The 16,501-nt window shown below is 39.0% G+C and overlaps 1 protein-coding gene across 1 annotated transcript in view; it reads left to right on the top strand.

The window, feature by feature from the left end:
• The window catches only part of dnah12 (dynein, axonemal, heavy chain 12), a 278,731-nt gene that overhangs the window by 15,585 nt on the left and 246,645 nt on the right, over positions 1–16,501 (top strand). Inside the window, exons 5-7 of the mRNA XM_072582341.1 lie at positions 5,214–5,403; positions 10,307–10,382; positions 12,958–13,116. Of these exons, the coding sequence (XP_072438442.1) occupies positions 5,214–5,403; positions 10,307–10,382; positions 12,958–13,116 (425 nt within the window). The remainder of the gene's footprint in view (positions 1–5,213; positions 5,404–10,306; positions 10,383–12,957; positions 13,117–16,501) is intronic.

Below are 16,501 nucleotides of genomic sequence, written 5' to 3'. Positions count from 1 at the left end.
GGGATGCCAACATATACTACAAGAGAAAAGGGTGCTGATTGATTGGGATATCACTGGCATGGAGACACAACAGGATACCCAACTGTCAATCGTGGTTCTCAGACCAGGAAAATAGACCTGAATTGATTAGGATGTTGTCATGTAATTTTTAAAAAAGTCATTTGTGGGATTGCCAATCCATCGTTGCCCTTGAGAAGGTGGCACAAAGCTGTCTTCTTGTATCGCTGCAGTCAATTTGATGTAGGTGCTCCCACTGTGAGGGAGCGATTTCCAGGATGTCATTGAAGCGATAACAACATATTTCCAAGTTGGGATAGTGAATGGCTCAGAAGGAAACTTGCAGATGGTGGTGTTCCCTTGCATCTGCCACTCTTGTTCTTCTAGTTGGTAGTGGTCATCAGCAGGTGTTGTCTAAGGAGCTTTTGGGAATTTCTACATGCATTTCCTACACAGTGTTGCTGCTAAGCATAGCTTATAGGAGAAAATGTTGTGGATGTGGTGCCAATTAAGCAGACTACTTTGTCCTGGATGGTATCAAGCGTCTTGAGTGTTGTTTGAGCAGGTGGGGAAAATTCCATCACACTTCTGACTTGGCCTTGTAAATGGTGGTTAGGCTTTGGGAGTCAGGCTTTGTGAGTTATTTGTTGAAGGATTCCTAGCCTCTGAATTCTTCTTGAGGGTACAGTCCAGTTCAGTTTCTGTTCTATAGTAACCCCCAGGATGTTGGTAGTAATGTCATTGAATGTCAAAGGGTGATGGCTATATCTGTCTTGTTGGAGATGGTCATTATCATGGTGATTGAATGGTGTGAATGTTCTTTGCCATTTATCAGCCCACACTTGGATATTGTCCAAGTCTTCCTGCATTTGATTATGACTCCTTCAATGTCTGAGAATTGTAAATGTTGCTGAATGTTAGATTTTATTATCCCATGTACATGAGTACAGGGATACAGGAATACAATGAAAAGTTTGCAAAGTCACCATGCCCAATACCATCTTAGGTACAAAGGAACCAAGTTACAAAATCTTAGATGTAATGTAGATAATGTGCAAACATCGGTGAACATCCCCACTTCTGATCTTTCGATGGAAGGTGTTGAAGCAGCTGAAGATGGTTGGCCCGAGAACTCTAACCTCAGAAACACCTGCAGAGATGTAGCTCAATTGATTCACCTCCATAAACCACTACCACCTTCCTCTGGGATAGGTATGACTCTAATCAGCAAAGAATTGCCCTGATTTCCACAAACTTCAGTTTTTCTAGGGTTCCTTGATGTCACAATCAGTCAAATGTCAAAAGCAGTCACTCTCACCTCAGCACTGAAATTCAGTTATTTTTTTCAGTATTTGAACCAAGGCTGTCATGAGGTTAGAAGTTGAGTGGCCCTGGTAGAACCCAACCTGAGCATTAGTGAGCAGTTTATTCCTAAGAAAGTGCTGGTTGGTAGCAGTTTACAACCCCACCTAACTATTAACTCTTGATGATCATTGACTGATGAATTGGTAATTAGTTGGGCTTGGACTTGTCCTGCTTTCTGTGTACATGACATGAAAATTTCCCAATTCCTTCAATCATTTCTTGATATCATGTGGCATTAATTGAATTGGCTGACAACTGGCATTTGTGATGATGGGCACGTATGCTAGAGGCTGAGATGAATCACTCACCTGTCACTTCTATCTGAATTAGATGTTACAAATGCTTCAGCTTTACCTTTTTCACTGATGTGCTGGGCTCTGCCATAATTGGGGAAGGGGATATTTGTGAACCCCCCTTCCTCCAGTTAGTTGTTTAATTGCCCATCACTGGTCACAACTGCAAAGGCAGGATTGTAGACTTTAGATCTAATTCTTTGGTTGTGGATTTTCCTAGCACTGTTTGTCATCCAAATTGTCCTTTGATGTATCTTTATAGTTATGTGTGATGCAGCAACTGACCTGTTCTCCTACACTGTTCATTGAACAAGGCTGAATGGTAATGGCAGATTGGGAGACATGCTGAGTCATAAGATTATAGATTGTGTTTGACCACAATTCTGCCGTTGCTGATGTCCCACAGAGCTTCATGGATTCCAGTCTTGTCATTTACTAAATCTGTTCAAAATTTGTTTCCTCTAGCATGCTGATAGTTTTACACAACATGATAGAGAACATCCTCAGACTGAAGATGGGATTTCATCTTCACGAGGATTATGAAGTGGTCACTCCTACTAATACTGTCATAGTCAGATGCATCTGTGTAGCAGATTGATGAGGATGAGATGAAGTATGTTTTTCCTTACTGGTTCACTCACGGCCCGCTGTAGATCCAGCCTAATAGCTATGTCCTTCAAGACTTGACCAGCTTGGTCAGCAATGGTGCTGTGGAACCTGTTTTCATGATGAACATTGAAGTCCCTGATCTTGAGTACACTTTGTGTCTTTGCCACCCTTCGTGCCTCCTCCAGATAATGTTCAAAATGGAGGAATACTGTTTCACCAGCCCAGCAGATACGAAATATGGTAATCAGAAGAATGTTTCCTTTAATATTTTTGACCTGATGACATGAAACTTCATAGGGTCTGATTCATTGTAGACAATTCCAAGGGCAACACCCTCTTAACTGTATTTCACAGTTCTGGCACCTCTGCTGGGTTTACCCTCTGGAGTGACAGGGCATACCCAGGGATGGTCAGGTTTTGTCTGGGACATTTTGCAAGTATGCCTATGTCAGGCTGTTGCTTAACTAGCTTTTGCGACAGCTCTCAGAATTTTGGTACTAACGTCTAGATGTTGCTAAGAAGGACTTTGTCAGGTTGGAAGTATTAAATTTGTCATTGTTGTTTTCAATGCCTAGCTTTGTACCAGGTGCTCTGTATGGTTTCAGTCCTTTTTTGAGGCTTTGTGGTGGTTTAATACAATTAAGTATCTTACTAGCAATTTCAGAAGGCAATTCAGAGTCAACATTGGGTCTGGACTCACGTGTAAGCTAGACCAGTTAAGGAATCCAGATGTTGCTCCTGAAAGGATATTTGTGAACCAGATGAGTTTTTACGACACTCAACAATCATTTCATGGTCATTGTTCAACTTTTAATCTTGGATCTTATTGTATTCACATTCTACCATTTGCCAGATTCAAATCTAGAGTCCCCAAACATTTTGAGTCTCTGGATTACTAGTCCAGTTACAGTATCACTATGCCAGTCCCTAAAGGAGTGCAGAGATTTGTAGTCTCCATGACCCCTTTTTCCCTGATGACAAAGATGCAATGCAGGTCCAAGTTCCTTTTGTCTACATAACACATTTTTCTGTGTGTTAATATATGTAATTTCTAATGCTTTTTTTCACTGTGAGTCCGACTGATCATCATAAATTGACTTGTGGTGTAATTCTTAGCATACTCTGGTTTATTTAATAAGTGCTGTCTAATATTGGACATGGTGTTCTGTGAGTTACAAGCAGAGCCAAGTTGAGCAAAATCTGCTGTGAATGTTCAATGGGACGTGTTGCTTGATATGATCTGCCAATTGTTGGCTCAAATAGCCTATGTACTTGGCATCACACTGGCACTAAAGCTCATACTCCACATTACTCGTTCTTGTTGGCTTAATGATAGCATACTGTTTGTGAAGAGAATAACTTGTGGCTTTGCTATAAGGTAGCACTGTGAGGCTCACCTGCTGTTCAACTATTTGAAATATCTTCCCTTTTCAGGGTAGTCTGAGGTAGACTGGGCTGCCTCTCACCATTCAATGCTAAGGTAAGGCATATAAGATCTATCCTCCATGATGATGGTTACCCTGATCAAATCTTCACTTGCTATATATCATGCAAACACATGAAAGGGCTATGCCCATTACTTTGGCCGTGAATGATGCCCAGTCCACATACCTTTTATCTTTTTCATTAGAAGGATAAACATGATCACAGAGATCACAGAGATAGTCAATCTTTGCTGCATTCCCATGACAACACTGAGTAATTGACCCACCTGGTCTGAGAACTAAGACTGACAGTTGATTGTTCCATGCCAATGAAAATCCAACAAGTCAGCACCCTCTTTTCATGCTGCATACAGTGGTATCTTTTATTTCAAGCTCTTTCTTCCATCGTAGTCCTGATGAGTGTAAGATGAAAATCTTCAACTTTTATCTCTTTATAACAATAGGTACAATTCGTACCACCAAGCAATTATTTAATAAGTAAAGTTGAAAAGAAGATTCTTTTGAAGGCATTTAAAAACAGTGAAACAATGACAAATCTGAGATGTTGGAAGAGGAATTCCAGAAGATGAAAGAATTCTAATTGATTCTGGAGTGGAAAGAATAAGAAATCAAACAGAAGCAATCAGCATTGAACAATTAAGATAACAATTCTAAAAAATATAACTTTAAAACAGAAACCAAAATTTTCTGTTTTAAATTCTTAATGGAGATGGCTTTAAAACAAGGCTGATAATATTTTGAAGGTAAAATAAAGTCATTTCAGTGGCACATCAGATGTGAGGGAGGAAGTGAATAGATGGGTGGACCAAGAAACTTCAATTACACAACTTTTGGGCTTATGATAAGGATGCAATTTGAAAGGTTACAACAGCCCAAGCAGAACACACTTTGGTGTATATGGCAAGGTCGTGATTGGGTTTGGTTTTGTCAATATTGATCAAAAGGAATTTCTAGCTTGTTGAAATCTTCATGTCAAATGGCAGGAGAGCAATAATTCTAGGAGTCTGAGAGTCATGAGGTCTGCAGCATCTGTTGTGAGACAATAGAGCTAACAATTTTAGTCCTGTTACTCTTCCTTACAACTTTCTCCAGCAATTTCTGTTTTTGTTTGTTTCAGATCTCCAGCATCCTCAGTTCTTTGTTTTAATTTAGAGTTAAGTATCATTGATGTGAATCCAAAAACTGACATTAATGCTTCATATAATGAAAAGCAGGAAGTCTGGGAAAGCGAATGCATAAGAAACATATTGCAGGAGTGCACTGGGGTGATTTTGATATGTCTACATTGACACAGATAGACTGGAATCCTGAATTATTTTCTCAATAACTCTTGTGAACACTTGTAACCATTAATAATTCATATTTTTATTCTATTCCTTCTCACACCCTGTTATTAATTAACTTTATATGGCAAGATGAAATACAAAATTAAATAATTAAATTTCAGCTTAATTACTTTGCTGAAATTTCATTATACCTTCTAATGAGTTTTATGTAATTTCAGTTAAATTACCTGTTCATGAAGCGTTGTGTGGAGAGTAGTCCTGTAGTACCAATCCAGAAGGAGTGGCTAGACTCTATTCTGACTCTGGTACCTGTCTCACTGAGAGAAGGAAAGGTGAGAGAGATAATTGTAAATGAACTCTTTGAAGAAGTCGTTGAAGATTTTGAAAAGAGCATGAAGAGATTTCTGGGTATGTATTTTTTATTCTAAACTGAACCCAAAAATTTTATTCATCCTGAAGATCTTTTAATTATTCAATTTTGTAGATAATAGAAAATACAGCTTACTGATGGTTTGAAATGAATTTCTTATTGAGTGAAGGTTGGCCACTTGAAAGAGATAGTGGAGGTCCATCTGTGTCAATGAAGCGTACCCCAATAGTGGTTGCCATCTTCAAAAAAATCATTAAGGGGAGAAAATTTGTTATTGTAACTGACTTTACTCGTGTAGGAAGATATATTGGGCTGGTGCATTGCTTAAAAATAAGAATGTTTATGAATGTTTAGTGGATTATTTTTTAATTTAAAAGGTATTACAGTTGGCAAACAAAATAATGCAATATTATGAGTATAGAGGGACTGGAGGGTAAAAAATAAATTTTCAAGGATGAAATCAGACAGCTAGGTTATGGATATGAGAGAAGGGTGAATGGCCTTTATCTCTGTTCTCTTCACAAGAGAAAACTGAGAGGTAATCTAATACATTTAAAGACATGAAGTTTTAAAGTAGGCACAGAGATAATATTTAATCCTGTGTAGAAGAACAAATGTAGAGTCTATCAGCATAGGATTCTCATCAAGAAATCAAAGTAAGAAATTATAAGAAGCATTTTTACACAGAAATGGTGAGAATATGGAATTTCCTACGAGAGTGAACAATGAGACAAATAGTACAGAGGCAAAGAGAAATTGGATAAGTATATGAGGGCGATAAAGGATAATGCAGATAGGACAGGAAAACGCTGAAGTAGAACACAAATGCCAACTTGAATTGATTGGGCCAAATGGCCAGTTTCTGGTCTCCATAGTCTTTGTAAATAATTTTAAATATTCTGAAAAATCTGTGCAACTATTAATGTAGAAATTGATCATAACTCATAGTGAGGAAAAGATGCCCATATTTTGTGAATTGCCACATTGACAATTTGTACCACTCCACCATTGACTTGTGAAAAAGGCATCTCTTGAGTTTAGATGAGGTTCTTGCATTTGCTTGTTCATTGTCTGTGGTACATGTACTGGGCATTAAAATCTAATCATTAACAGCATATGCACCCTTTTGAGAATATTAATAATTAGGAAATAACCTTTCTTGCCAAGAAAGTGATCAATAATAAATATAGAATCTCATTTCTTCATGTTGTGAATGATTTTGGGAGATTAAATAAATGTAATATTTTAATATTTTGTATTTTCTCTCTTTTCATTTGTCTTTTTTCTCACTCATTTAATCAAACAGATATCTTTGCTCCCTTTCCTCTTACTTTCCTTTCCATTTTTGATTTGATATTGAATTGACTGTCTGTCAGCCCTGTAGTCTCCAGGTGTCATACACACTTGTACATTGAGCCATTTTAGACCATAAAACCATATTATGTAAAAGCAGAAGTACCTCATTTGGCAATTGAGTCTTTTCTGCCATTCAATTAGATCATGGCTGATCTGATAATCTTCAACTCCTAATTCCTGATTTATTCCCATAATCCTTGATTTCCTTACTGATTAAAAAGTCTATCTGTCTCACCCTTGAATATACTAAATGAATCAACCTCAACAGCTACCTGCAGTAAACAGTTCCACAGATTGAATACCCTCTGAGAAAAAAATCCTCCTTAATCTCTATCTTCAACGGGCAACTGAGATTACATCCTCTAGTCCTAGACCCCTCTTCTCACCTACCATGTCAACCCCTCTAATAATCTTCTATGTTTCACTAAGGATGCCTCTCATTCTTCTAAGCTCAAATGAGTACAGGCCCAACCTAATTAACCTCTTCTCATGCCTGGTATCAACTGAGTGAACCTTCTGTGAACTGACTTCAATGCCATTATACCTTTCTTTAGATTAGGGGCCCAAAATTATTCACGGTATTCCAGTTGTGGTCTCAGTAGTGCCTTGTCTTTTTTGAGCAAATCCCTACTTTTATTCTCCATTCCCTTTGAAATAAAGGCTGACATTCCATTTGCCTTCCTTATTGCCTGCTGAATTTGTATGCTATCTTTTTGTGATGTAGGCATAAGGACTCTCAAATCCCTTTGTGCTGCATCTTTCTGCAGTCTTTCTCCATTAAATCATCATCAACTCTTCTATTATTGCTGTTAAAGTGCATAACCTCACATTTACCCATATCATATTCCATCTGTCAAGATTTTAGCCCAATCAATTAACTGTCCATAATCTCTTGGAAGTTGAGAGTGTGTTGCTGGGAAAGCACAGCAGGTCAGGCAGTATCCAAGGAGCAGGAGAATTGACATTTCAGGCATAAGTCCTTCATCAAGAATGTGGCTTTTGGGCCAGAGGTGAGAGATAAATAGGAGAGGGTGTGGGGTTGGGGGAAGGTGGCTGAGAAAGTGAGGGAGAAGGTGATAGGTTGGGGGGGGGAGTGATGGACAGGTCTGGAGGGTGGTGCCGAGTTGAAGGCTTGGGATTCGGATAATGTGGGAGGAGGTAAAATGAGGAAGCTAGTGAAATCTACATTTATCCTGGGTGGTTGCAGGGTCCCAAGGCGGAATATGAGGCATTCTTCCCCCAGGTGTCAGGTGGTAATGGTTTTGCCATGGAGGATGCTCAGGACCTGCATGTTATTGACGGAGTGGGAGGGGATTTTGAAGTGTTCAGCCACATGGCGGTGGGGTTGGTGGAGTGCGGGACTCCCAGAGATGTTCTCTGAAATGATCCGCAAGAAGGCGTCCTGTCTCCTCGATGTAGAGGAGACTACATCGAGTGTAATGGATGCAGTAGATGACATTGGTAAAGGTACAGGTAAATTTCTGTATCACTGACTTTGGCCTTCTTATATGTATTTTCTTTCAGCTTAATACTCTCCTTAACTTCCTTGATTAGCCATGATTAGTTTATCCCTCTGTTAGAATCTTACCACATATCAAGTTATTTGGTATTAACTGTTCTACCAGTCCATCCTCCATACTTACACCAGCACTACGCCCCACCTGTTCCTCCGCCACATCGATGACTGTATCCCACGAGGAGGCTGAACAGTTCATCAATTTTACCAACACCTTCCACCCCGACCTGCACCTGGACCATCTCGGACACCCCCCTCCCCTTTTTGGACCTCTCCATCACCGCCTCCGGTGACCAACTAACCACAGACATCTACTTCAAGCCCACAGACTCCACAGATGGATGTGGAAGGATCCCTTGGGGTCTTGGATGAAGATGAGGGGAGTGGTGTGGGCACAGGTTTTGCCTGTTTTGCAGTGGCAGGGAAAGGTGCCAAGAGTGGGGTGTGGGCTGGTGGGGGAGTTGTGGAGGAAGTGGTCTCTCTGGAACGCTGATAGGGGTAGGGAGAGAAATATATCTTTGGTGGTGGGGTCTGTTTGGAGGTGGCGGGAGTGGTGGAGAATAATGCGATGTGTGCGGTGGTTGATGGGGTGGAAGGTGAGGACCGGGGCTTCTGTTTTTGTTACGTTGGGAGGGGCAAGGTTAAAGGGTGGTGGTGCATGAAGTAGAGGAGATACGCTGAAGGGCATCAACAACCACATGGGAAGGGAAGTTGTGACCATGGAAGAAGGAGGCGATCTGGGACTTTTTGAGGTAGAATTGGTCATCCTGGGAACAGATGTGGCGGAGGCAGAGGAATTGGAAATAAGGGATGGCATTTTTACAGGAGGTAGGGTGGGAGGAAGTGTAGTCCAAGTAGCTGTGGGAGTCTGTGGGCTTGAAGTAGATGTCTATGGTTAGTTGGTCACCGGAGGCGGTGATGGAGAGGTCCAAAAAGGGGAGGGAGGTGTCTGAGATGGTCCAGGTGAAGGTCAGGGTGGAAGGTGTTGGTAAAGTTGATGAACTGTTCAGCCTCCTCGTGGGGATACAGTCATCGATGTGACGGAGGAACAGGTGGGGGGTAGTGCTGGTGTAAGTATGGAGGATGGACTGGTAGAACAGTTAATACCAAATAACTTGATATGTGGTAAGATTCTAACAGAGGGATAAACTAATCATGGCTAATCAAGGAAGTTAAGGAGAGTATTAAGCTGAAAGAAAATACATATAAGAAGGCCAAAGTCAGTGATAGCCCTGAAGACTCAGATAAACTCAGAATCCAGCAAAGAAGGACTAAAAAGATACTAAGGACAGAGAAAATAAAGTACAAGCTCAAACTAGCAAGGAATAAAAAAATTGACAATAAGAGCTTCTTTACATATATAAAAAAAGAGAGGTCCAAATGGGCAAAAGCCTCGTAGATAATTAATCTGAAGAGACAGTTCTGGGGAACAAGAAGATGGCAGAGGAGTTAAATAGGTATTTTGCATTAATCTTTACAGTATGGGAAACTTCATACATTCCATTAATATGAAAGAATACATGGGAAAACATAGCTAAGTCAGCAGAGATATTGCTAAATTAACATTGGCTAGAAGGGCATTGGAAGAGATGAGAAGAAACAAAAAAACCTAACTTTTTGAGGAAAAGGTCCAGAGAAAACTAAAATGCTAAATGCTAATCAAATAACGCTATAACTATATGCCTGAGTTAAGCTTTTTACAAGTTTTGATTGTTAATAGTTCTATTCAGTGTCTACAAAGAAAATTTAATAAATTTCAAACTTGCATTGTTTTCCTATTTTTCTTTGCTTTAATCTCTTCTGAAGGAATTTCCATTTCATTATAGCTGGGAGTTTCTAGTTTCCATTACATTGCATTATATGTGAGGCAATGTAATTTAATATAGTACTTAAACAATGTAACAATTCTAAATTTTTCATTTGTGTGAAACTATCAAATATCTCTATAGTGAAAAATAAAACAAATAATTTCACACCTTTTGCATATTTGCTCATTTTAGACTTAGTAAATTAGCTTGGAATATACAATGAAAGTTATCACCTTTGTTGTCAATATTTATGTACTTCAGTGAAAAGTGTTCTTGTAAAGCCAGAAGTGACAGGGCTTGAATATGAAGACTCTGAACCTCTTCCACAGGAACCCACGTAAGTATAACCAGTATGGTCTGCTACTAAAGCAGATGTATACTTTTGGATTTTTAAAATGTTAATATTTAAGTTATTTGCCTGCATTTGTAAAAAAAAATGTGAATATTCTTCCTTATAGAGAAGTCCATTAAGCATGGAGGTTTTACATTACAGAGACAGGAAAAGTGGTTGGTTGTCTACCATGAGCATAATCATGAATTTCATGGAGCAAAGTTAACCACATCTATTAACATATACCGTATTACAAAACCTAAATTCAGAAACTAATGCACCAATTTTCAACTCATTCATGGACTTAATAGGAAGAAGGATTTGCAGACTGGTTAAGTGCTGATGCTAAAATTATTTGGCATTATTCTACCTTCCATCCTATCTTCTAACCTCAACATTTTAAGGACTTTAAGCAATTTATCAGTCTAAGTGGATTAGAAAGTACAGATCCACTTGTCATTAAACTATAAGATTGTGGCTACCCTTCTTTCTCAGCACCAAATTCCTGGACTTGAATTATATTTAACAACAAACAAAAACTAACCTCTAGGTGATTTTCTTTACATTGTTAGGAAATAAGAATCAGAAAGTAAGAATTTTGGTATGGTGTAAGGTCTTCATTCTATCCATGGAAAGTAGTGGTTAAGCGTCATTTGCCTTTTTCTTTCCTAAGGTGAGCAGACAGAGAGTAATAAGTGAACACTTACAACTAACTGACAGAACAAAGCTCGAATATCTTGTGTTTTAAATAACAAGTTGGCTGAGCATAAGGAGTCAACTGTTTAGGACTGGGGTGAGGTGAAATGTCTTCAGTCAGATGTTTTTGGGTTTTTGGAATTCTGTACCCCTGACAGCTATGAATGCTCAGCCATAGAGAATATTCAAGACAAAAGTGAAGAGATTTTTGGATACCAAGTGAATTAAGGGGGTGTGAGGGTAATGCAGGAATTTGGTGTTGAGATAGAAGGTTAGTCACACACTTATTGAATGGTGGTGTAGACTGCAAGAGCCAAATAACTTATTTCTGCTCCTACTGCTTACATTCCTATAATAACATTATAGTTTGCTCTCATCAACACTTTGAAGCATCAGTGCAGCTACTTCTATCATTAAATTGCAGTTATTACTAAGCATCAGTGATAGTTTTCAGTGAGCCAATAACGAGAAAAGGTGGTGGTGACAAAAGCAGTCTGGTAACCTGTAATCATCATCAGCAATGTCTATTCTTTGGAAAATGCAGCTGTGCAGTAACAACTGAACAATAATAGGCTTGAAGACAGGCATTTTTCTTCTTCTTAATGACCTTCTTACTCTTCAAACTCATGGTTGTAGAAACACACTCAGTCTCATTCTCTATGATAGTAGTTATGTTGATTCTGTTGTTTGTCTCATGAAATGTTAACTGAAAATAAAACAAGAAGTCATATTATAAACATTAGGCTGAATTTTATAGGGTGGCCTTTGGATTTGCTTACCATCTCCCCTATAGAAGTATTGGTCCCAGACCAAGTAATGTTAAACAAGGTCACCCTGTAATCATAACACACTGCAGCCAGCCTTAAGGAGGTGAGGGTTGGACCTCTTAGTGTTAGGTAGTCTACTCTTGTGTGCTGCTGCCAATCTGAGTTGTGAATGCAAGTAGGTCAGGGATGATTACCCAACATGGATCTCAGAGAATGTTAAGTTAGCATTGTTGGATGGATGGGACTGAGGAGCCTGGAAGTGTGGGTATATTTTGATGACTGGCAGAAAGTGACAAAAAGGGTTATAACACCTTAATGGGGTTTGCCCCCAATGCGTATAAGGACATATCCCATTTCTTCTTGTTTTTTTTAATTAGTTGATGTGAAAAAAAGCCTTTCAACTCCAGCATGTCATTCCACACCAAATGTTTTATGGTGTGGGCAGCAAAAGGTTTGGAACAGAGTCTTTTTGACATGCTCAATTATTCACTAATTTTTTTTGCGATAAGACAGGCTGAAATCAGTATCTCTGCTTGACTACCATTTTATGGAAGTGGGCCAAGTGGTGTGATGCAGTAGGCTACTGTTTATTTTACGTAATCTACTGTTTATTTTATAAGCCTTTGCTGAAAACGCACCTGGATGGATGCCTGTAAAATTCAGCCTCTCACCTTATGAACCAAGCATAACCCAAACACCTTTGCTCTGGCATCTTAAATTAAGCCTTTAATTTTCATCTAAAGATTGGAAATAGAAATGAGCCTGCAGTTGTTTACTGCAGTCATGTCCAACCCATTCCTACTCAATGCCTGATTTTAACTCACTTAAAAAATCCATTTAACAGCTAAAATCTGGCTACATATAAACAGGAATCATTCATATGGGCATATGTAAGGCTATTGAAATATGTGCATGGCTTGATTTTTTTTGATCAGAAGCTGATTACTAGTCAAACTTTCCAGTCCCATCTCACAGAATCTTATTGCTTATAGTGAAGGAAACCCAGGAAAATTAATTTGTGTGAGTTGAGATTTTTCCCTCTGGGTTTTGTAGCTATGGTGTTTTTCCATAACATGTATTATTTTTGTGCACTGAACCTTTAATATTTCTGTGTTTAGTGGCATGGACTTCTCTCAACCTTGGCATGAGAGTTTTGTGAAAGCTCGAGAAGAGATAAAAAAAAATCTCTACATCCTTCATCCAGTCATGCAGGCAGTTCTTGACTTGGGTTATGTTACTTTTTCCAATCTGCTTCTTGTGAATGTGTCTGACTGCAGGTATGAAGAAGTACCTTTTAATGTAAAGTATTCTATAATAGGGCATTTGTAAATCTGAAATCAAGAATGTTTAAAAAGTACAGAAGTTGACAAACGGGGTGATTTAAAATCAATCAGTTTGTAGAAACTAATGAATTTCATTACTGTGTATTTTTCTATAAATAATTGCTCCGTTGTGTAGAACTTGTTTTATTTATTTATTTGTGGGATGTGGGTGTCACTGACTGGTCAACATTTGTTGCCCATCCTGAGTTGCCTTTGAGAAGGTGGTGGTCTGCTGCAGTCCATGTGATGTAAATAGTGCTACTCTGCCCTTAGGGAGGGAATTCCAGGATGTTGACTCAGTGACAGTGAAGGAACAGCAATATATTTCCAAGTCTAGATGGTGATTAGCTTGGAGGGGAACTTGCAGGCGGTGGTGTTCCTACATATCTGCTCCCCTTGTCCTTCTTGATGGAAGTGGTTGGGGTTTGGAAGGTTGCAAAAAGAGACATGAAATTGACACTTTTTGTTTTGTGCTCTTTAGGATTGAAATGCAAGAAAAAAAGAAATTTAGAAAGGAACCAATATGCATGTGATGAGCATGCTGTTTAGCCTGTGGTTAGCAGGAAGATGCAGCAGGAACTGTTAACTGTCTCAGTTAACTGATTACATTCAAGTCAGGAAGGTTGACTTTGTTTGCTCAGATCATTGCCATGGGAATGCAGGGATTGGCTACCTTTACAGCCCTTTCCGCAGTGGGAAAGAATGTGTGGACATATTATTTTTGCCTGAAAATAACAAGGCCCTGAGTGTGAACAAATGTAACTTCAACAATTGCCCCTTGAAATTCAACAGCATTCTCATTGCTGAATCCTCCACTATCTATATCTTGGAGTTTAAATTGACATGTTACTGAACTAGATTAGCTACATAAATACTATGGCGACAAGAGCTGTTCAGAAGCTGGGAATCTTGTTGTTAGCAGTGGGAAATGCACAGTTACAGGGACAGGGCAGGGAGATGGGTCTGAGTGGGATGCTCTTCAAAGGGTTGGTGTGGACTTTTTGTGCCAAATGGCCTGTTTCCACACTGTGGGGATTCTATGAAGTAATTCACCTCCTGAATCCAAAAATCATTTACAAGGCTTAAGAGAGGAGTGCGATAGAATACTCCCCACTTGCCTGGATAAGTTCAGCTCTACCAACACTCAAGGATCTTGGCACCATCCAGACAGAGCAGCATGTGTTTTGGCAGCACATGCATATACATTCACTCCTTCTACCACTGACACACAATAGCAGTAATGCGCGCTATCTACAAGATGTACTGTAGAAATTCATCAAGGCTCCTTAGACAGCACCTTTCAATCTATGATCACTTCCATCTGGAAGGGCAAGGGTAGCAGGTAATTGGTAGTACCAGGATCTACAAATTCCCGTCTGAGCCACTCACCATCCTGATTTGGAAATATATTGCCACTCCTTTAATATCTTTGGGTAAAATTTCTGGATTTCATTACCCACAAGCATTTTGGTTGTACTTAAAAACAAATGGACTGTAGCAGTTCAGGAAAGCAGCTTCTAGTGGGATGTAATCTTCTAGTGGGATGTAATGGCCTAGTGGTATTATCACTGGACTGTTAATCCAGAGACCCAGGGAATGTCCCAGAGACCTGAAATTGAATCCCACCATGGCAGAATTCAATAAAAGTGTGGAATCAGGAGTCTAATGATGACCATTGTCAGAAAAAACTCATCTGGTTCACTAATGTTCTTTAGGAAGGAAATTGTCATCATTACTTTGTCTGGCCTACATGTAACTCCAGACCCACACTAATGTGGTTGACTTTTAACTGCTGTCTAAAGAGATTCTTGTCCAGCTAAATTCTGGTCTAGCCAGTGACGCCCTAATCCCAATGATTAAATTTTTTAAAAAGGCACTGAGTAATGGACAATTAATTCTGACCCAACTAATAAAGCTGCATCTATTGTCCGAATAGAAAATGTGCAAATATGAATCATACATCAGGCCTTTAAAATCTTAAATTTGGTTCTCGTGTAATTGTTAGCACAATTAGGATTATTTAGTAAATGTCATTCAATAGCAGGATCACACCTGTTTTTGTACAATATGATCTGAATTTTGCCATCATAGCATGGTTGAAAACAGTTAGCTCATTGCTTGCTGCAAACATTCAGTGGAATATGTTTTTTGATAAAGTCCAATAATCATTGGGACAGGTAATCCACATACTTGGCATTACACTAGCACTAAAGTTCATCTGCCATATCACTCATTTGTGTGGAAGGCAGAACATCTTTTTGGCTTAATAGAAAGGTGCTGTGCGTGCTCATGGGTTTACTACAAAGTAGCAGCATGAGATTGCATTAATTATTGTCATCTTCCCTGTCCGGATAGTCTGAGGTAGACTAGATAGATTACTAGGCCAAAAGTGGGAGCTTTAGACTTGTTTCATGAACTTGTGTGATATATGGTGAGTCATGATTTGATCAGGGTAACCACTGTTGCACAAAATACATTAGATACTTTCTATCTCAGCATCAATACACAAGGACTACATGGCTTGAGCCCTATTTAAGGAGTTGCAGATAAATCTGACCTTGAAGCAACTGGAACTGTATTTATTTATTTGCTAATCTTTATTTCAATGGCATTACTTGAAACTTTTGCTAAAAAATTGCCAATATTTATTTGCTAGAGAATATAGACTTATGGTAGATAGTAACAGAAAACCCCTTGGCAAACTTTTCACCTTGCACGATGATGAAGAGCAGCTAGTTTGCTCCGTTTCACAAGTGAATTTGAGAACAGAATGAAATCTATTAAGGTATGGTTCTTCTTTAGAATATATTGGAATCATATGTTAACTCAGTTTTTCTCCCTACATTCTGCTGATGTGCTGCATTTTTGTAGCACTTTTTTTTATATCAATAAGCAAACTGTTATGATATTTTGAATAATGCATCTCTCCCTTTGAGACTACTTAGATTAGGACCTTAAACAATGGTTAGATAGCCAAACTACAACTTTCGCTATCTAACATTTCTAACAATACTATCAATTAAGGCAAAATCCATGGCAGGAGAAAGTGAGGACTGCAGATGCTGGAGATCAGAGTCAGCAAGTGTGGTGTTGGAAAGTACAGCCAGTCAGGCAGTATTCAAGGAGCAGGAGCGTCAACAATTTGAGTATAAGCTCTTCCTGATGAAGGGCTTATTCTCGAAATGTCAACACTCCAGTTCCTCGGATGCTGCCTAACTGGTTATGCGTTTCCAAAATCCATGCCAGTTTGCTAACATTTACCTTGATTCTTCTCGGGCCAACTTTATTTCCTATATTACAATTTTCCCTTTTCTTTGAATATTATAAACATTAACCTGTG

This window comes from Chiloscyllium punctatum, chromosome 12 (assembly GCF_047496795.1).
Source record: "Chiloscyllium punctatum isolate Juve2018m chromosome 12, sChiPun1.3, whole genome shotgun sequence".
Lineage (NCBI taxonomy): Eukaryota > Metazoa > Chordata > Chondrichthyes > Orectolobiformes > Hemiscylliidae > Chiloscyllium > Chiloscyllium punctatum.
This window is presented reverse-complemented; position numbering and strand designations above follow the sequence as displayed.